General features: G+C 37.3%; 1 protein-coding gene across 3 annotated transcripts in view; it reads left to right on the top strand.

The window, feature by feature from the left end:
- The window catches only part of CDKAL1 (CDKAL1 threonylcarbamoyladenosine tRNA methylthiotransferase), a 421,878-nt gene that overhangs the window by 255,956 nt on the left and 143,382 nt on the right, over nt 1-22,540 (top strand). For all 3 annotated transcript variants that reach the window (XM_075052405.1, XM_075052406.1, XM_075052408.1), the window contains 2 exons: nt 5,058-5,224; nt 21,446-21,591. In XM_075052405.1, coding sequence (XP_074908506.1) covers nt 5,058-5,224; nt 21,446-21,591 — 313 coding nt within the window. The remainder of the gene's footprint in view (nt 1-5,057; nt 5,225-21,445; nt 21,592-22,540) is intronic.

Genomic DNA, 22,540 nt, shown 5'->3' with positions numbered 1-22,540 from the left:
ATTAAAGAGATATTTAAAAAATATTGATTATGACTCTAATAGTGACAATTCAGAGAACTATTTTTCTGGTCCTCATTTTGATGTGCACTAATGCTGAACAGACTTTCCTGGCCACTCAGCCAGCCATTGCTTCCTCCTGTGTTGTGAAGGGTTGGTTAAGCCAGTTATCCTTTTGCTAGGCGTTCTCTTAACAGGAGTTTTGGGGATCCTAGCGATTTCTCCAAGCGTTGCATTCCAGTAGGTCAGCCAACGTTCGTGATGCCGTTCAGATCTTTTTCTGCTATTTGTGGCAAGCAGTAAGAAAACAGGAGTGTACAATTATCTTTCACTTCCCTAAGACTGTCCAGAAGGGTAAAAAAATAGATCTTTTGAAAAGAGGAAATATATTTGGGCATAATAAAGATCCTCTAGAAAGTCAGACTATAAGACACTTACCTAGAGCTTTGTCCCTCAAAGTAGAAGTGAGACTGTGATGGGATCAGTTTGGATGTAGCATGTTGTGAGCAGAGCTGCAGGACTGCATTCTCCTGAATGATACATTGCTGAATCATAAGCTGACCCACACTTTCCAAAGTCCAGAAGAAACGTTGATCCATTAAATCACTGCCTGACAGCTTGTCTCTTTCACCAGCTCTGTACCTACACCTGTCTTTTTTTCTTCGGTCTACTTTTTTTGTCATCTGCTCGCCAGATACCCTGCAGTTTCTAGTTGTGACAGTTAGGTGTGAGTTACTTTGTGAGTCTGGGATAGGGTGGGTTTGTACAGCATTTTGTGTAGCTCCATTCTTGCTCTCCTCTACAATCCCTGTGTATATACAGATCAAATAGGGATTTCTGGGTGAACTGGAAATGAATACTTCCAAAACTCCATTAGCACCAGTGAGATGCTCCCAGTTCGCTTCACTTTTTCAGGAAGTCCCTGCAACGGGAACTTTGGGTGGTGATCCATGTGGTTGAACTGACTGTCTGAGAGGAGGCCTGGACTCACATGGTGAATCCATGCTTGGAAAGTACTTCGGAAGTATAGGAGGAATTTGATTCCCTCAAATCTCAGTTGCTGTTTAAACTTGCATTATATTCAGGTTGATAGTGGTATGGTACATACACAGATGTTTTCCCAGTTTCTCAGTTAAGGCATTGATTCAACAAAGCCATCTAGCACATGCACTGTATCAAGTATGTAAATAGTGCCTGTAAAACCCATGCTGAATAAATAAGGGGAAACTCAAATAATTGAAGAGAAAATACATTTGTGTAGGGTAAGCTCATTCTGAACAATGAGCACATTTAAAATGAATTGGATTTTTCCAAGCCTTTCTCTCTGTCTTTGGCTATGATTTTTTTTTTTTTAATTCTAAGGGTGTGATCAGGAATGACAGGGTCAAATTGATTGTCCTCATGTCTGTAGGCAGTTTTTCACAAACATTTAAGTCAGACCTCCCCTTGGCAGATGGTCTTTCAGATTTCTGTGGTGCAGTGGGAGAGGTATTTCTATGGTCTGTACAGCACTGCAGGCTGACCTAAGAATTCACTGTTGGAGAAGGAATAGTAAGGAGGTCAGGCAGTTATTGATAAGCATATGTGGGCTACCAAGGTCAGAATCGGGGGCCTCCCACCGAGGCAGCCTGCAGAGGATTGTGCTGCTGGAGAAGCCACTCCTGTTCACATTAGAAAATCTCCCAGGAAAGAGAAGAACAAGAAGGGAAGGAGAAGAAAGAAATAAGGGGGTTTTGTGATTGAATTTCATTTGTATAAAGGTACAGCAGGTTAACAAATAGGAGAATTTCAGCGGGATTAGTGTCTGATATTTTAACACCTTCAGATGTTTTTGTAGATTGAAGTAAAGTCATTTTTTCACATGGAGTAAATTTCCCTTCAATTTAAAAGATGTTTACTACTGCTGAAAACAGTGTTTACAATAGTGGCATGAGGATAAAGCAAAATAAAAAACACTAGAAAATTTTTATTAAAGAAATGAATCTTCTTAAGTGCTCTTTAAAACAGAAATGCACATGTCTTGTAAAAGTGACAACTGTTGGATTTCTTGTCTTCTCTATGACAAGGGTTGTTTAGACTACCCCACAAAAATGAAGTTAAAACCCTTGTCAGATAATCTGCAATGAATATTCTTTATATTGAAATGTTGGAGAAGGAATAGGCTCAGAACCTCCTTAATTTACTTGGAACCTATTCTTTTTCCAACATTTATCATTCTCAGTCATCTCCAATTACAGCAGAGCAGAGATCAGAAGCCAGCTGTTGAGGTTACTCTTTTGTGCTGGGTAGTGATGGCAGAGTGAGAAATAAACTATGAGCTGTGACCAAAGGCAGACTTGTAATTACTTGAATATAATGATAATTGGCCTTAATACTGTAACAAATGCTCTGAGTTTGCACATGCAAACTCTGCAGTTTGGATCAATTTTCTTGTTTACAAAATCAGCTTGCTTTTATTAGCACCAAAATTGCCCAGTAACAGAATGGTGAATAATCAAGTGTGGTTCACTGCAAAAGAAAGGAAAAAAATACCGTACATGGTTAGACAGTCGATTTAAATAGGTTCCTATGTAGGGCTGGAGTTTAGAGGGGAAGGGGTTTGAGTGAGAATGGGAAGTGTTGGTTCACTTTATTAATACTGTTTGAGAGGTCTGTTGTTTTCTCCTCTTACCTGGTGTAAGTTTAGACTCCTAAACTCAGGACGCAAAGGACTAGAATAAACAGCCTGACAATAGTTGACACCAAACCTCTATCACACACAGTTGTGTACAAAGTTGATTTACCCTGCTTGTAAATACTTAGCACTCAGAGCAGCTTTCAGTGTTTGAAGATCCGTTTTGTCAGCCTGAAACTGGGACATGAACTTTCTCTTAAAATACAGGTGTCCATTCCCCCCATGTTAAGACTACATCCTTAGTTCTCTCAGCATGAATTATGCCCATTTCTAGTTGTTTAACACCCTGATCGGAGAGCAGATGAGACAGTTATTCCTGTTGTTGCTGATTTACTGTTACAGCTGCTTCCTCTTCTTGTGATTTAATTTGAAGTTTCAGCCCACCAGGGGGCTAATGGTCCCCACCTATGCAGTTTTAAAAGCTCACTGTTGTTTTCCACTGGAACATTATTTCCATTCCTAGCCAGTGATTTATTTTTTTTCCTCAGTGTTAATCTGGTAACTGTGAGGCAGTATTCCATTAGCCATTTTCATTAAAAAACAAAAAACAAAAAAACCAAACCAAACCCCACCAAACCCAAAACTCATGCAACTATTTAGACTGAAAGCTTAAAAATGAGAAGTACTCTGTTTTGCAGTGTTCTCCTGGCTATTAGAGACTGATCTAAAAAAAGACAACAGGACGTTAGGCATGATTGAGATCCTTTGTTTCTCTTATTTTTAAAACATACCATATAAATCACTTCTTTTTTTCCATATCTCAGGAAAATGTAGGGCAGGCGGCAAACCCTAGAGTGTGTTTCATGGTGTGGTACTGCCTGTGGTGAGATGAATTCCGAAAACATTAGCAACTGCAGTGGAATCCAAGGTGTGATTGTATACTGCTAGCAGATTCTGCATACCTGATCAGGCATAGGGGAGCTCAGATTGAGTGTGACTACAAAGTTGTGACTGCAAGCTGCATAACCAAAGAGCAGTACATCAGGAATACTTTCCACCAGACTTCTTACGAGAACAGAATTATACATCTCTCTCATTAACTTATTCTTGAAGCAAAACTTAAGAAGTGATGAGCTTCTTGGTTTACCTTGATTTTTAAGTATTCTTAGTTCTAAATAATAAATGGCCTTGAAAACTTTTCTGAACAAACAAAATTAACTGTGATGTTCAGCATAGCCTGCTGTCCGCCTTTATTGTTATAGCGTGAGTTTAAAAGTGCCAGTCTTGAGTTCACATTTTTGCAAAGCTTCTGGTTTTCTAGGTTTATTACTTTTTATGTGATTAAAGTCTGGGTATGTGTTTGTTTTCCTCATCTTAAGTATATATTTGTAATATAAACATTTATATTTTGCGATACCTTCTCTGCTGGTCCAAAGAGTGCTTTGATGAATTACACATCTTGTAGTAGTGTTTGGAAGTTTTCTTTACTGGTTCATCATTGGTATTAGAAATTTAGCTCTTCACTGAGTTTATGGTATCTTATCTCACTGGGAATCACAGGAGTCTTCTTCCCAGCCACCCTGTTTTCGATGGCTTATTTCTTGCTTTGGGGTGGTGAGGAGGGAGAGGGGGATTGCATTGCAAAAAGGGTGGAAGCTGGGCAGACTGATAAAAAGAGGCTGCGTGAAACCTTATTGCTTTCGACTATTATTAAAGGGTGGTGCAATATTTCCCCTCTTTGAGCAGGAGGATAGTATTACCAAATATCAGTGTTCAAGGTCACTGCTTTTTACAATATAAATCAAATATACTACTTCCTAAGGCCCTGATTGATGGAAAATAAAGTATTAACTGCCCAGAAACAGGTTTTCCAACACTATCACTCAATTATGCAGTGGTCACTAACCTTTTCAGGACAACCTTAATATTGCATTGCTAATTGTATAATTTAAAGAATACAGGTTTTTAATAGTTATTCCAGGAGGATTATTAATCACTGTGCTTTAGAGCAATTTTTGCTTATTGGAAGCTTACCAGTTTATAAGTTAACTAGTAGTAACAACCATTAATGCAAACTCTTTGCTTGGGTAATGTAACTTGTGGTGTTCAATGAATTAGACTCAAAAAATAGAGCAAGTACTAAACTTGACTGCCTTGCTGTAGAGGCAGCACAGAATTAGTCATCGGCTGTGAATGTTAATCACTCCACAGCAATGATAATTTACAGCATTGTTGTAGCACTCTTGTGCTCATAAAATGAACTTAATAACCCACTGCTACCCATGGGATAAGCCTTCCTTCTCCTTCCCTCCCCCTTGCAATTGAATACCCAGTCTGGCTGCATAATAGCCTTGTGAAATACTGCATTAGAAAGAGTGAGCAGCTGTATGATAAAATAAACAGCTCTAAAACAGATTTGTTAATTATCTCTTTCTTTTATTCACAGAGGGTGTTTGTGAGATATGGCTGACCAGTGAAGACACAGGGGCTTACGGCAGAGATATTGGCACAGACCTCCCTACGCTTCTGTGGAAGCTGGTTGAAGCTATTCCTGAGGGAGCTATGCTGAGGCTTGGCATGACAAACCCTCCCTATATTTTAGAGCATCTGGAGGTAAGGAAGAAAAGAATCATTTATATGCCGGCATAGACATTCATTGAGTGAGTCAGCATGGAACCTTGTGTATAGTGCATTTCATTTTAAGCTGTGGCTTGAAAAAATTACGGATTTCAAGTAAATTTATAGAATTAGACTAATAGTGTTAAGCCATTTGCCTGACAGAGCAAGTTATCGAGATAATAAGATATTCAAATCATTTTGGAATGATAATATTACTGAGGTCTCTGACCTGTGGAGCTTTATTATAGCGATGTTGCATTTGTGTGTATGTCTAGTGTTTCCAAGAAGTAAAAGAAATGTCATTAGCAGGCAATGGACTATGGGATTGAATTTGTCTTCCTGCTACACCTCAGACAAATATTTCCAGAAACACTATGCTGGTCTCACTCAACGACATAATCATTATCCTATGTCAAATGCTATTCTGAGAGTGTGTAGAGCTTCCATGATAAGAAATGGAAAGTCTAAGTGTAATCTGTGTTAAAAAAATTGTAACAAAGTAGTTCAATGAGATCAGAAGCAACAAAGTGTACAACAATGTGAATTTGAAAGAATATCGTATGTGTGCAGAGCAGGAAATGAGAGTTTTGTCTCAAATATAGGTTGATTTGGTTGGATTCTGTCACCAAATTAATTTATTGAAATTTATAGGAACTGTTTATAGAAAGAACCTAACTTTAAAGAGGAGGAAACAGCAAGGAAGGATATAGCTTAAGGTAAATTCTGTAACCATGTGCCTCGGCAATGTTCAGATAAATAGGTGGTGTCCATGCTGCTTTTCCCCAAGATGTTATAGAATTAATAGTTGCACTTACATTTTCTTAAGATGTTGAGGACAGTATTTTCTCACCAGAGTGCCATAACTGCACCTCTCCCCGTTGAAGCGCATGGGCTAGAGGAATTTAATCTTGATAGGAATAAGCAGTTTTTCATTTCAGCAGCTAAAGAATAGAAGCTGCAGAAAACTGCAAGAAATTTCACAGGCTGTTATTTTATTCTTTTGTTTAACATACACTTCACTAAGATAGAGTCTTAACAACACACTAAACAGAAATCTTTAGGAAGTGGTTTGGTTGTGTTTTTTAGAGCTTTGCATTCTGTCTTGAACTCTCAAATCTGTCACAAGTTTTTCTTCTGTTTTTTATTTGAACTTTTTTCAGCATCTCGTACAAAAGCAAATCAAGCTTTTAGCAATTTTCAGTTAGTGTCTGCTTTCATTTTTAAGTCGCATTATTAAAAGTGTTTTGGCATAGACCGCCACTTTTGTCACTGCTGCTCATCTTATGAGTACTCTCAGAAGCTTTTTAAAAAAAAATTAAAAATCAGTTGCTGGAAGTAAGAAACTGCTAAGGGGCACTGTAGTAGTCTTAATTTGATATAATCTGAGCAAGGTGGAAAGTATATTGCTTTCCTTCAGTCAGTAGCCATCTTAGTGAGTGTGAGCATGTCACAAATCTGTGAATGGTTTTGATTTATGATCTCTAATCTCCCTGTTTCTGAATTTTCTAGAAAGTCCTGTAGGTAGGACTCTCTTTGACCTGACTCATATTCAGGAAAAGTACTCTTAATCTCTTTAAAGATGCATCTTTAAGTGTGATGGCAGAATGAGAGGAATTCATGAAAGCCTATTGAAAATGCGTGTCTTGAATGTCACTGTGCAAACATGTGTTATGTGTACACCAGCCTTTTTGTATAATAGCAACATCTGCTGTTGCTTGTCCTCTTTAGTGTTTCTTACGATTTCCAGTTTATATGATGTTTTTTAAGGATTATTTAATCACATTTCTGTGTTTCATGTATGACCAAGAATTTCTGAGCTTGTAATTCGGTGAAATAATTTTTATGATTTGGCAAACTACATTTGTAAAACTTTTTTTACCTTCTGCATTTTTGTCTAGTCCCCTCTTCCAAGCTTACCAGACTTGTATCTGAAAGATCACTAGGGAATGCTGGCAGTCTCCTGTATACATTTTCACCAGACAAAATAAACTTCTTATGGGGAATGTGCTTTTAACTTTCTGGTTGAGGAAAGGGCAAAACTATGATTTGTTTAAAAAAACAAAACAAATGAAATGAGAAGTTGATTAACCTTCATGTCAGTTGATTAGGATAAAATCCAGATGTAATTCTGTTATCTCCTAAGAAAAGTATGAAGCTGTGTTATTGGTTGCAAACATCTTTTATTAATTGTTTTAAAAGGTGCTGCATTTTATGAATTTATTTTGTTAGAAGTCATGTTGCTAACTAGGATGTTGTTTGGCTTTCTGCAAAAAAATTTTACATGGGAAAATGTACTAATTGTATGTCACTTTTTATATCCAATGAAAAGGAAAAAGACATTCCAATCCTGTATCTTTTTAAAAAAATAAGAAATCTTCAGCAATTGCATAGAACTGTACATATGCAACTGCTAGGCAAGGGTGTATTTCACTTTAGTAATGAACACGTGTCTGATAAGTGGTATAGAGCAACAGCAGTCATGTAAAAGCATAAATTAATTTTAAGATCTGGACAGAGCTTCCCTGGAGACTCAGCCTAAAAGCAATTATTTCGATTAATTTACAGTTTTTGCCATATTTATTGGAGCTTACCTGCAGGTAAAAGGTTTGGCCACTTTTATGTCTGTCTTGTTCTTGTAACCTCCAAAGCTAATAACAAAGCTTATATAAATAGATTTGTTTTCTCCAATAACACTCAGTCGTAAGTTAAATATTTTAAAAATACCAGTTTCCAAACACCTAATGTACATTTTTTAAATACTGATTTGTAGTAGTGCATGAACTCCTCTACCATTAGAACTGGTTTTGTACTTAAATACAAGTTTTTAAAACATTTCACAAATATCTGTTTTCCTTCAAATAGCTATGTATTTTAATCTCTGATCATTCAAAGCGCGAGGTCACTGGCATGATTGAGTGCTTGGAATTTGCAGGTTTCTTTTACTCTTCACTGCAGTTTCTGCACCTTTCAGTTGTCAGAGTGGGAAGAGACTGGAAATAAAAAGAACAGGGAGGTACAGATTAATGCCATGAATTGTAGGTGGCGCAGCTGCAGTAGAAGCAAAGAATTTGTTAGACCATAATGACAATGCTCATGTCCTCAATGAATGAGGAGAAAGTTGCACCTATGGATAATATGATTGAATAAAGGACTAAAAATTTAAAAATGCATAATTTCATATACAACTGAAGCCTAATTTGCACAAAGTGTTCTAGCTGTGTATGGAGTCATACACAGAGGGGAGGTATCTTGAGTGGTGGGTTTTGCTGCCCTTGCCCCACATCTCAGTCCTTTGAAATATGCCCAGCTTACATTGTTTCTGTTGTTCAGGTGGATCTTTAAGATGTAGCTATACTTGAGGTACTTCAGTTACATATTAATTTGTGTCTTGATGGTTCTCAGGAAAATAGATTGTATCCACTGACTAAAATAATATGCTTTGTCATACTATATGTATTTTCTATATATGGGTGGAATAGCTTTCTTCTTCATTAAAAGATACTTAGCCCACTTTTTGGTAACCTGCTTGATAAACTGCTTATAGATTGAAATTTATTTGCAAGTGCCAAAAAGTGCTTACAGGTTCTTATTTTTTCCTGAGAAAAATCATTTCATAAACATACTCTGAGATATTGTCTGCTTAGAAAGTGCACAGTGGATGGGATTATGACCAGAGATCTGTTTAAGGTGTTGGCAATGTTTCCTTTGTACCGTACGCTCAGGTCTGTGGCTGGGCTTTGGCTCTGTGAGTCTTTTGACTCGTTAACATAGTGCCCACACTCACAGGTTCTCTGGAAATAAAAATGGAGGAACAGAAGCTGCCACTCATCTCGGGAGTGTTTCATCTGCCTCTGTATCTGGGAATCAGTCTCTTAGTATCCACTAAGAAGAGCCAGCCAACAGCTGTGCTATTTTGCTGATACTGGAGGCCAGCACAAGGGGAGGAGGATGAGGAGGAAGAGGAGGAAGGCTTCCCTTGGGTCAGGAGTGGTGGGACTAGAGCAGAGGAGGGGGCAAAGGAAAGCTGTGGGTGCTTCTAACTCGACTTGAGGCTCTCAAGTGCCTCCCAGTGCCTTCAGGTACTACTGTCAGGTAAATGCCATTCTGTCCTTAAAGATGTTTGTCATTTCAGGGGAGGCTGTTAATCTCATGAAAATCATCGTTATACTTCTGAGGTACGGTCTGACAATTTAGTACTTTTAGGGTTTTTTTCAGGAAATATGGTGGTAGTAGTGCCTTATGTATTTACAGATGCATGTAGCATGAACAGTTTTGGGATGAAAAGCAACCATATGTTTTCAAATGATAAATTCTGCATTCAGTTGGGCCTTCTTACTTGTAAACAAAGAAATATTTGGAACCATGCAGTGTTTTATAGTCATGCAAAATATTAAACACTTTTTTATATGCTGCATACTGAGCTAAGTCATTAGAAAAAGAGCCTTTATCACAACTATTCAGCATATAATCTAAAATACTCGATTTTTTATCTGCTGTTTTCTTCAGCTGCAGATGTCTGTGCTTACATTAGTGAGTAGTATGAAGCAACAAGAGCAGATCAGGAAATTGCAGAATTTGGTAGTGACGCCACTATATCTACATTATCTTCATTTTGGAGTCCTTGCTTCAAAATAAATCTAATCCCCTTAACCAAACTTTCCCACTACCCATGGTCCAAAGCTGTTTCGAAGGCAGTTCATTGGTTTGAATCCCTCTGTTCCCATCAAGGGCTTGGAACACATTTGCTGTGAACCCGGAGTATGGCTACTGCTCTCATTTCCTTGGAAATGAATTTGGTTTGCCCAGCCCAAAGTCACCCTGTGGACTGAACTAAACCTGTGGCCAGGAAGGAAGCATGGGAACTTGCACTTTACAATTTCACTGCTGCTTTCAGCCACCACATTAATGTGAACACAGCCAGTGCTAGTATTGTCCTACGTGAGGCTTGTTGGTATGACAGAGAGGGTTATTTAGTGTGTTTTAAAAAACTGAAGGACCTGAGACCCTAACGTTGTTTCTCTTGATCGTGGTGCTAAGACTGAGAAAGAAGTTGGAGTTCACAGTTTAGCTGCAGGAGACATCCTCAGTTTTCCTCTCAGAGAAAATCTGGGCAACCAATGGAGATAGTATTACTTTTTCCAGAGTGCGCTCTCGCAGTCTTAGCAGTCTGTTTGAATGTATACATCATGAAGCATATAGCTTGCTTGTTTGAAATGTGGTCTCAAACTGCGATTTTGAGATGTGTGCCCTTGTCCAGTGTCTGTTCTCTCCTAATATGTTGATGCCGCGTGGTATTGAGGAGAACTTGGGATTTTATCTACATGGCAGAAAATTTTTGTAAATGGACAAGAACTATGGTCAGGGATAAATGTTTTAGCTCGGAATTTATTTTATAAGATGTTAAAGTGAAGGAAAAGGTTGGTATTAGGATCAATTTTATAGTCCTAGCAAAGCCTGCAATGAATGCACATGTGTACAGTTACCTTGTGTACGCTTACCCATATGTCTTTGCACAGAGCTACTGTTCGAATTACACAGACTGCCAGATGGCAAAGATGTTATCATCCTATAGTATCAACATGTACCAAAAGTACATAAGGTATATATCCTGCTTCAGATGTAACCTCCAGGCATTTATTCTAGACAATCATTCAATCATATTACGGACTTATTGGCTAGTGCTCTAGTGAGACAATGTTTTACATCCACTTGCAGTGACAGATGGAGAGGAAGGGTTGGGAAAAATCCATTAAAACAGTAGTAGTAGATAAACGGTGAACAGAGTCTGAAAAGTAAAAAAAAATGAGGCCAAATGTATAGCAGGTTGAAATGAATTAATGTTAGCGGCATGGTGTTAGAGACTAATTTTGCCTTGAATATATTTCACTTTTCCTTAGGTTTTTACCTTCATTTTCTTGTTCAGTATCTGGAGTTCTGTCCAAATCGAAAGGGAGTACAGATCATCCAGACTGTAAAAGGGCAGGGGCTTGCATCCCAGCCTTAGCTTACCTCACTTGCAGATTTAACACTAACTGTACTTCCAGTTGTCTGGGATTTTAGTACAGCACTTTCTGTGAGTGATGGGACACTTCCAAATCTGTATAAAGGAGGCAGTTCACACCTGCCATTCCTGTAAGTGCTTAATTTCACATGACTAGATGAGTAGTCATCTTTGTCACCTGTCAAAATGAGTCTGTCTCAAACCATACCATATGCCATCTGTGGGCTTTATCTCCGTTATTAATTCAGGACACTTGAGTGATACACCAACCATTGAGATGGAGTCTGCATGGCGGCAGTGTCTTTAAATGCATAAGGAGTGCCAAGTGTACCACGAGTTGCAATAGTATTTCTTTGCTCTTTTGCTTTGATTTTTCATGTCAGCTCGGTGTTTATGTTCCTTAACCTCATTGAAGCCGATACCCTACAGATGGCTTCCTCAAACGTGCCCTGACACAGCACATAGATACATATTACAGTAAAATACTAACTCACTTTTCTTTTTTCCACATTGTTCTTTTTTCTTCTGAGTGCACCAAACGTTTTTGAGCATTGTGCATAAGTTCAAGTTTTGAATAAGCTAGAGTGTAAGCTGATTTGAAATGCGTTTAAAAAGGGAATAATATGCACACATTCTTCAACTGCAAATAAAAGGGCAGCATGATTTCAGGAATTAAAAGGCCTTTAGGGCATATAATTGCTTTGTTTCTAGTATTATTTTTGTCATTTTCATAGACTGATGTATTTGAAAGTGCCAATTAAAATCTGTTGATTTGACCAGAAAAAATGAAAACTGTGACATACATTTAAATAAATGAATAGTTAAGCCCCTGACCTCTTATTACTGTGAGTTTTGTAGTGTTTTGTAGTCAGTGGACCATGCAACTTTCCCTTGCTGTAATTACATAGTTGTCTCTATGCAAACTGTGTTTGTCTTGCTAGTAGTAAAATTGAAAGAAATCTCGGATACTAAGGGGAGAAGGAGAGGGGCATCTGGGCTTCTAAAAAAGAAAAAAAAAGGGAGGGTGGGAAGGGATAATTACCATTTCCTTTGGTATTACGTTAAATGCTTATTCATCCTATGGAGGCTGTATGTGCATCTTTGCTTACTCTGTGTATTCCAGCTTTTTATATTTTTAGTACTAAAATACTCTGTATCTCCTGTTCTTCCTCTTAAAGGGTTCTTTGTCTTTGGGGTGTCCGAATACAGCATATTTCCTTGAAATTAATCCTTAAGATATAGTGTCATGGGAACTTTTTCAGTGGTGAACTCACCCCAGAGTGAACATATATTTGGGTATTATGGGGGTAGGAAAGGGATGAATCTCTGCTGTGCTTTGAGATGCATTTTGTCACACTACTTTCTGTAATCTAGAGTTTTAAGGTATCAAACTCAGCAGGGCCTAATGTCCGTAAATGCTTGGTGACGTGTTTGCTGCCAACTGGTGGAATAAATGGCTTAATAAATGTCAAAATAAGAGCCCATCTTACTCTTCTTGAAGGTTTTATGTTGTATTTGTGAATCTTGGGTGTTCTCAAAAACCTTAAAGGTGTTATTGTATTGAGAACTTTGATGAACAATAAAGGTTTGCTTCAAGATAACATAGAAGGGAATATTTGTGGTGCTGGGAGAATGAAGCTCCTGTTCTTTGTAACACTAGTAGAAAAAAAGCTTTGAGAAACACAGAGAAAGAACTGTGTTTATTTATGCAAGATTCAGTTCTCCATCAGAATGTTTTATGCATGCATCTAGTGCTCTGCTGTATTTAATAATCTATGCATAAAAATCGGTGTTGCAAAAAGGGGTTAACATTAAATAGCACATTGCTTGACCAGTTAAAGCTGTGCGTACTAACTGTACCTTAATTATGATTTGCTCATATGAATGTTTCTCTTGCTTGTTAGATATCACAAGAACGAAGAGTATTTAAATGCAGACAGATCCACACTCAATCTTGTGTTGTGTGTCAGGTCGTCTGTCAATTACTTATAATGCTGTCTCATCGTAGCAGACCTTTGGAGCTGTGGTTTACTTCGTTGGTGGATTATTAACAGAAAATAAAAGTCACCATTAATTGAGCGGTTTCTTCAAAGAACGGGTAGTACACATATGGGAAACTTCATTTTTGCTAAATAAAATGGGAATTTTAGCAGTTGCCATGCACTTCAAGGCATTGGGGTAGAAACTATTATCAAATATATAGCTTGCATAACAAACTGTGCCATCTTCTCTCAATATTTCTGCCCTCAATGAAAAACAAATAAGATCTCACTTTCCTAGTTATTTATATTATAATAAGTAAAGTTCCACCAACTACTCTCCATGCTCATTCAAAAGCTTCTATTTAGTTTAGATGCATAAACCTTCTTGTTTTCTTTGATAGATGAGCTGTCACATTCACTGTGCTTTGCAACATCATCTACATAATCTTCAGTAAGACTGCTTGCTTCGTTAAGCTTTGGCATTTGTTTAAAAAAAGTTTGGGTTGGGTTTGGGTTTTTTTGAGGTGATTATTCTTTTAAAATGAGAAAAAGGAAATATAATGTGTTCTAGAAACTTTAATAAAACTGCACAATAATATTGGCTGTGGGTTTTTGTACCATTGTGAATTGAGGAAAGACATAAAATCTCTTCTACCTAGTCTTTGAATTCAATTAGTTTAGTTATGTTAAATGTGCAAGAGCTGCTGAAGAATGTAAATTCTATGATATCAATCTTGTCATTATGGTTTTGAATATTTTTATTCTGTTTTGCTATGAAATTTAGCTCAGTGAATTGGATATTTATGAAAGAAAGTGATAGCACTTGCCTAAAGGTTTAGGTTTTGATTAAATCCTTCCACTATTTTCCTTCCACTGTAACCTGCTAAAGCAGATGCTATTTTAGGTATTGTACTATCTTGTTTGAAATAGAGGGAAACAATAGGCAGGCTTCCTGGCACTGCTCTGTCTTGGTGCAGCTGAACTCTGGTGGGGTGTGCCGTTCATTCTATGACTTTCTTCTGAGCAGAAACCATCAATTATTTTATATCATATGGGATTCTCATTTTTGAGGTGGTGGACAAATGCATAGTATGGATGAAACCAGCAATCCATTTCACTCATCCGGGTTTCTGAAAACAAAAAGCTAGTGTGACAGTCCTACTTGCCTATTGTAAGTGTGTGCCTCTATGCTTCAATTCATTTTCAAGGTTTTATTAGCATAAAGTATGATTGAGACAGAGTTGTTCAAAGTAGCAGTGTGCTGTTGCAATAAATCATCTTTTTAGGGAACTTCCTAATATGTTTCTAACACATGCTGCAAAGAGGAGTATTAATTTACTTCCAGCAAAAAATATTTCATTTGAGGAGTGCTTAATGATGAGAAATTAGAGAGCACCATGGAGAAAATGAAAAAGTGCATATTTTTTTGCACATCAGAATTAATCATTTCACAAGGAATTAGCATTAGCTATTTGGTTGGTTGGCTTTAAGTCATTAAGCCATCACTGTAGCTGTTAATTAAATGTACATTTTACCTTAAAGTGAATCTGTTCATTGAAACTGGACAAACAGCGCCCTGAAGCTCCATAAAGTCTCTTTAGCATTGTAATGATGGCTGCAGCAGTAACAGTTTTCATCTTTGAAAGCACTGAACTATTTACTGCATGTTTCCAACCCCACAACTTCCATCAGTTCATGTGGGAACTGAAGGTGTGTGATACCTTGAGGAAGTCAGTGTGGTACTATTAATGCTGAATGCGTCGCTGAATCAGCTGTGTTTCGGTGACACACTTGCAGAGACTCAGATGTTGTACTTGGGCTCACGGCTCCTTACAGACTGAGTAATAAGCAATCAGCATCTACCCAATGTAGATGCTGATGCTTTACAATTTATCCAATGTAAAGTCAGTCCTACTTTAATATTGGAAGCAGGTTGTGATAGGGATACCAGTTTTCCTATCATGAAGTATTTCGGCAACCCAGGTTAGGATATCTGTATGGAGAATTAGTTTTTATCAGATAAATGCAAAAAATGGTACTCTGCAAAGAGACTCTATTCTCGTATATTCTTTCTCTTCATGTATATCCAAGTTAAGTTGGAGAGAAACATATGTACTTGTTAACTGAGTAGGAGAGGTTTTGGTATTTCTGTGTTTAAAAGTAAAAATCAGGTAGCTAGTATTTGATGCTGTGTGTTTCCTTGTTTGTGCACTGACTCATGCGAAGAGACGCAACAAACCTCAGCGGAAGCTTTGAACTATGAAATACAGTATTGTATTGTGGTATTATCTGAATGTCACTTTTTTTTGCAAGAACTTCTGTTAGCCTGTCCCCATTTTTCATAAAAGAAGATATGGCAAGTTTTTGAAGGCATGTAAATGTTTTTGGTGTGACTTGGTTTGGTTTTTAAGAGATTAGGCTTAATACGTAGCCACGTAGGAGAAAAAATTGCTTAGCTAGTTAGGGCTGTCTATTTTATGAGGTTGGAAGCAGTAGTGAGATCCCATACCTAGGAGAACAGCTGGGAACAGCTAGGGCCGAGCATATGGCTCTCACGTCTAGTTTTCCTATGAGCAAATCACGGCTTGCAGTCTGGTTTATATCCACTTCTAAGGGTGGCCTGAGCTAATACCAGTTTTTTGTTTGGTAATGTAGAAGGCATTTTTCCCATATGACAAAACAGATTTTTGCCCTCCATCTGGCAACCCAAAGATTTGATTTTAAGGTTCAAATTACATTGGTCAGAGTTGTGTGGGCTTCTAACTGCTCCAGTGTGATCTCCCTGTATCCTAATGATAGGATAAGGACGTGGGCATAAGTCATGTCGTATTACATCGGGTAGGGGTTGCCGCTAAGCTTGCCATCGTACGGCTTCATTACATTTCCCCCACTTCATATACAGATGAGGGGGAGGCATTGCCTTCCAACCAGTGTCCTTGGGGAGGTTTGCGATCATACATCCTACACGTTCTTAGTGTTTTTTACAGCCCCATTACTCATGGCGGGTGGGAAGCATGGGGAAGGTTCCCCGTTCATTAGTTTTAACAAAACTGTTACGGGCTTTCCAGACTCGACCATACTGTGTCATCGTTGCCATGCCTGCATCGCTAGATCACATCTGTTCTTGAACTGCACTGCAGCAGAGGAATTTATAAAATGGACTGCAGCCACTTGATTTTTAGCCAGACTGTGCTGGTGGTGGCACCACTGGGCTTCTGAAACAGAACAGTCAGCGGACACCCCTCGTGACATATCCCAAACTAACATCTGCCACAAGGGGATGAAGTTTTGAGGGAGTGCCATTTTGTCATGTTTCCATATAGATGAGGGTTTCTTTGGGCTTCGCTGCTGGCAGAGGGAAAAATCCTTTTGCTAAGAAGCAAGTTACTCAGATCATCGTGACTCAAACACGAGGCAGAATTCAAATACTGGATTTTTGCCTACTTTAGGATAGGGGAAAGAATCACTGTCTGAACAGCTTGCTGGTACTGACATAAAGATGCACAGATATTGATGTTTATTGTCTCTGTGATTCTCCGTGGTTGTGCGTGGTGTCATTACAAACAGAAGGATTGATTTTCTGGTTAGGTAGTTAAATTTGTGTATTGTAATTGCTAGGATAAAATATACTGACTAGATAAAAATCTTTCTGGCAATGTGCCTTGTGTTCTGATGTACTCCAGCTGCTAAGAATTGGAAGAAATAATTTCCTATGTGATAAGTACCCTAAAGGATATTTCACATACATGGTTAGATTCCAAAGGTAGACAACTTTTATTTTTTGTAAAGTCAGCTTAAAACAAATTGTGCTACTCTTTGACCTTTTCATTCCTACATGAAATGTCATTTTCACATAGTGCTTCCCTTCCTTCGTAGACATATTATTAGATTCCAGGGGATAGGGGGAAAGGCAATCAGCTGTTTCAGTCATGATTAAAGACAGAAATTTTCTTTCACAGTCATATGATTTCAAAAAGTTGTTCCTTTATTGTTTCCAGATGGAAATAAAATTATATGTTGCATTTTTCCTTCTAACTGAAATATGTAATTATATCTAGTAATGCAAAGCACTTTGAAAAAAAAAATATTTATAAAAAAGAACAGGAAACAGATGTTAAGCTTAGAATGTTGAGACACTGTAAACTACAATTATGCATTAGCCCATGATGTCCTTCAAGTTCTCTCTGGGATATTAACTAATAATTTTATTAAGTGATGAAATCTAGTATTCTGTGCGCAATCTGTGGTGTGGGAAAATCTGTCAGCATTGACTAAGTATGACTGTTCAGTGCATAGCTGTAATTTAATCAAACCTGTGTGGTAAAGTACTTCAGTGTAGTTTTAGGTGTAGGGAGGATAAAGGTAAGACTGGAACAATCTTACCTTAAAGCTCTGGGTTAGCATGTGATATATATATCACATGAGATATATAACACTTATAAAGTTTGGAAGAGTGATTTAACCAGATTTCTGAGGTAATAATGCAAAATTTTTGTTTAGTTCCTTCTGAACTGCTCACTCCAAGTTTCTGGTTATAAAAGGTAAATTTAAGAACACCAGTGGTACTTAAGAGTGAATGACAAACAGTTGCTCATCAGGTATTTCTATCTTGTGTTTGGTTTGTGTTAATAATTTCTGTTCTGCTAAATTCACCAAGTTAATAGCTATGATCCTGAAGTATTTGGTGGGAAATCAGTTTATCAGTAGGGCCTTTGATTCAGATCTACACCTGAAAATAGAGGAATATACTCAATAGGACTTCAGTGCTTAAAGCTCATGCAGCATATTTTGTGTAGCTTTAGATATAGAAAGTAAGCAAAGAAAGGACTTCACAGTAGAAAGAGTTGTTTGCAACCTCCTCCTCTGTAGAAGGAGCTTTGAGTGTCCAGAACATACCTGAAGCCTGTGACCACAGTAGCTAGGCTGTATTAGGGTTTCCAGATACTTAATGTGTGTGTCACGTGTGCATTTCTGATACGTATGACAAGCAGTTTCCTTTCTAAAGAATGCAAGATCTTTGATATTGAGGGACTAATGTGCATCTTTCTAAAACAAAAGGATGCAGTGGAATAGTCAATAATGTTTTTGAGCTAGTCTTACTGCATACAGGGACCTGTAGTGACAGTTGAAAAGTTCAGTTAATTAATGCCAGGCATTTTGTGTCCTATTAGTACAGAACCAAGGGAAATGACTTTAAATGACAACAGTTGTGTTCTTAATCCTGAAAGATAGTGACAACTGTGATCGCAGAAGCCATATGATTTCTTTTGTTTGAATGTGGGATAACTAGAAGAGGCAGTTCTGACTAGAGTCTTGTCTAACTATGGCTGCTGAACACTGTCGGTTTAGTTCCTCTTACAGGAGGCGTAGTTGAAAGCTCCCTCTTGGCCACATCCCACTGAAGCAGATCAAATGTGAGACCAGCAGGATTCTGCGCGTTACCGTAAGATAAGCAACTAGTGGGTTTGGGGTTGGTTGGGTGGTTTTTTGAGATCCTCTACATAGGAAAACACTTTTTAGATTTTAGGATTTGGTTCTCACTTTTCATACGTTGCAGCAAAATTTTCATTTTTTTTGTGGCAAAGAGAGGAAGATAAATGAAACCAACGTTTTCACATAACTAGAGAATTTCCTCACTTGTGACTTTAAAAACCAAAACTTTGTGGTAAAACAAGGTAGTTTCTCCTTCTTTACTACGAATGGTGTCTCCAACACAGGTAGATAACAAGGTAGTTATGCTTTTTTTTTATTAGTTCCTGCTGGCTTGCAGTGTGTGTCTAGTTTTGTACACAATTTTAAAGTAGCTACTATCATGGAAAGAATCAATCCCTATTTTAAGGTTAAAAAGCAACCCTTAAAAAGTAAGTGTTGTTTAGTATGAATTCAAGGGGGAAGGAACAAAATCTTAAATTTTTAAACATAATATTCCCTGTGTTTGTTTGGGATAGAAATCTGGGTTTTTTTCTATCAAATGATTCTCAGCCTTACAGAAGCTGTAATAAAATAACACTTTTGTAGTTAGAAATTCTAATAAATAGTTTATTACCTTCAAAAAGAATTCACAAAGTGATCACATATTGAAGAGGCTGTTATTCAGAAGATGCCAAATTTGAGAGGAGTGAGAAAGAATTAATTTTTTTTCTGTGTTGTAGGGTGAGTTATTTTTAAGAACTTGGCAGATTCAGAAACATGTTATGAAACTTGACTTTTATTGGTTTCTTATATCATAAATCTGTTTTTGAAGATTGAATTAAGTGCTTTGAACTAAGAGATAAGCAGAATAATAGGCTTGTGGTACATAGCTTAGGTTCTAGCCTTTTTGCCATTTCTCATATTTTAGAAACATATTTTATTACTGATAAGCAAAAAAAATAACAGATGACTACCAGGATGCTTCATATGAACTACTTTTACAATATTTTCTAAAGCTTAAAAGAGAAGCTTTTTGTCACTCTATTTTACTGAACTTATTCTACGCTGTTTCATTTTGAAAATGTATTCTAGCTGAACATCTAAAATTATTAAGGGCATAGGCAAATAGTTCCATTTGAAATGGACACATAAAATTTGTATGGATGCATGGTGGCCTTTTCTTTACTCTTTTATTCATGAAGCCAGCTACCTCCAGCTTCCGCTGAGAGCCAGGTTCATTGCACACAGCCTTTCTGTGCATCAAATTGTACGCCCTCCATTATCAGTATAGTTATTACTGTTATGTTTAGTTTACATACCTGGGATAGATATTCCACTGAATAATGTAACCACTTCTCTTAGACATTTATGTAATAGGTTCTTAGGCAAAAACTTTCAAAACTGCTTTCAGAAGCAGTTCAGGTTTTGTACGTATATGTTTGTCAGATGAAAGGTATGTGTTGAGAGCGTTTTTTCTTCTTGCTCTAAAAATCAGTGCTTTTAAAAGGCAGATACCTGAAAATTAAAAGGCATGAGGGTGTTTACCTTCTCTTTGATCAATCTAGGTCAACCTTGTAGAAATACAGAGAGAAAATCTAGATGCGTGACTAATATTGCTGATTAATGATCTGGAAAGAATTTGTAAATAGTTGCAACTTAACAACTAAATCTGGCAGCAGTATGTGTTTTCAGACAGAATATCTATGCTGTCAAAGGAAACAGGAGAAATGGTCTGAGTGAGCCTGACTGGAGCACGCAGTGTGCACATGGCAGAAGAGCAGGCAGGGCGGCGCTCGGTCCCAGGCCGTGTCCTGTATGCTCACTGTGTGGGGAGAAAGGGAAGACCTTAAGTGAAAACCTGGTTGTACACGTAATATGGTTCTTTGTCCAAGTTCACTTGTTTTTTTCAGGGTGGAGATTAACAGGCCGTACTGTACCATATTGCACACAATCTAGATATTTTTTTGTCTCAAGTTTTAGAAATATTTAAACTTTCTTGCTAGACTGTATGTCCTTAATTGTGTAAATAATAAAAATTAAAGAAATGTGACCACCATATTCTATTCTCCATCTCATGTTCCATCACCCTGCCAAGCCTCAATCACGGCTTGGTTTGACTTTGGTTTGGGGGTTTGTTTGCATTTTGCTGTTACCTTTACTTTGTTTTCTTTCCGACCTTTGTATTTGTACAAAACATAGAACATCCTCTGTCTCTTTTCAAGCTGTCACTCTGCTTTTAGCTGCCCCCTGATTAATTCTATCCATTTTATAGCCAAACACTTTTAATTCCTGGAGTCTTATCTGTGAAATAACACAGGTAACATACTTCAGACCAGTATGGGAGCAGGTTTGCAAATGGCCAGATATACCTTAATTAGCAAATGGCCAACTTGAAGGATACCCCAATTAGAGACAGCGTCATATTGGTATCTGAGTACTTATTTGACTCTGACAAGAAAGCAGCTAACCCTTGCCATCTTCTGAAATTGAAAACAGCCACTGTCCGAAAGCACCGGTTTTCACAGTACTTTGCCTCTGAAATTTTCTCTTAATTGGATAACCAATACTATGTAGAAAACGTTATCCCTATCTCAAAGGAAATGCTGTCCCATAGCTTGCTTCTTATTTTCTTTAAAAACAAAACTGCTTCCAAATATTTTCACCTGTCCCTACTGTTTCAAACTGGGCCACTGCAACTCAGTATTGTTTGGGTTTCAGAAGTATTACTACTGATACTTACCCATATATTAATTTAAAGGAGTTTTCTGTATTGTTTTCATAATGCTTTAAAGCTTTTCTTTCTTTTTTAATAACTCTTAGGAAATGGCAAAGATTCTCAATCATCCAAGAGTATATGCTTTTCTGCACATACCGGTCCAGTCAGCCTCTGACAGTGTGCTCATGGACATGAAAAGAGAATACTGTGTGGCAGACTTCAAACAAGTAGTGGATTTCCTTAAAGAAAAGTAAGTCTACTGATATTTGAGAAAATAACAGTATTGGGTTTTTTGCAATGTCAAGAACATGTGGCTGAAAACACAATTACTTGCAACTTCATAATTAAGGTATGAAAAAGAATGAGCTTCTTTAAGTTTTCAAAGTCTTTGCATTTTCTGTAAGCCCCTTGATGTGGTTTGCCCCTTTGCTTGAGCTTTTATAAGCATCTTAAATCTCTGCATGACATGCTTTTAATTTGTCAATATATTCCTAATCTATTTCAAATAATACATTCTTAAATTATGTTTTTATACTTAAACTACTATATATAGAGTGCTTGAAGTTCAAGTTATTGAAGTCTTCTTTAATGTGGCTTTTGAGCATTGTATACTTTGTGTACTGGAGATGATCCAGCTCCAGCAAATGTGAATGGATTGGTTCGTTGGTTGTTTTTTTTTAAGTAAGTATTTTATGTCCTATAGCTGATATACATTTACATCAATATAGTAATACTCTAATCTTGCTTATGGGACTCATAATTTCTAGGATAATTTCAAAATTATTTCCCTTAACAATGGAGCTAACTAAGTGTGAGAAATAAAAGAGTGTATCGTAATGTGTTTACTTATGCTGACCTCAAGATGAAAGTTACATTCACCTGCAAAACTTTCGTAACTACAAGTAATAATTCAATGCCCAAGGAAGTCTTTTCTTAGCTTTTAAAATTTAACAGTGACATAAATTGATGGATGTTTCTGCACCGATTGTCCTAAAAATAGGTAGCTGGAGAATAATTTCTGTCACATTTTTTGGCTACTTACTCTGTCGTCTTTTTTTGTTGTTTGTGTGCTTGTTTTAATGAATTAAGGGCTGTGAAGTTGTACCTTTCAGTCTTGAATTGCATTAAAATACTTGTACAAAAGAGACTCTAATTTTGATAATCATTTTCATAATCGATTTTTCATGATCATTGCAAAA

This window comes from Buteo buteo, chromosome 20 (genome assembly GCF_964188355.1).
Source record: "Buteo buteo chromosome 20, bButBut1.hap1.1, whole genome shotgun sequence".
NCBI classification, from domain to species: domain Eukaryota; kingdom Metazoa; phylum Chordata; class Aves; order Accipitriformes; family Accipitridae; genus Buteo; species Buteo buteo.
This window is presented reverse-complemented; position numbering and strand designations above follow the sequence as displayed.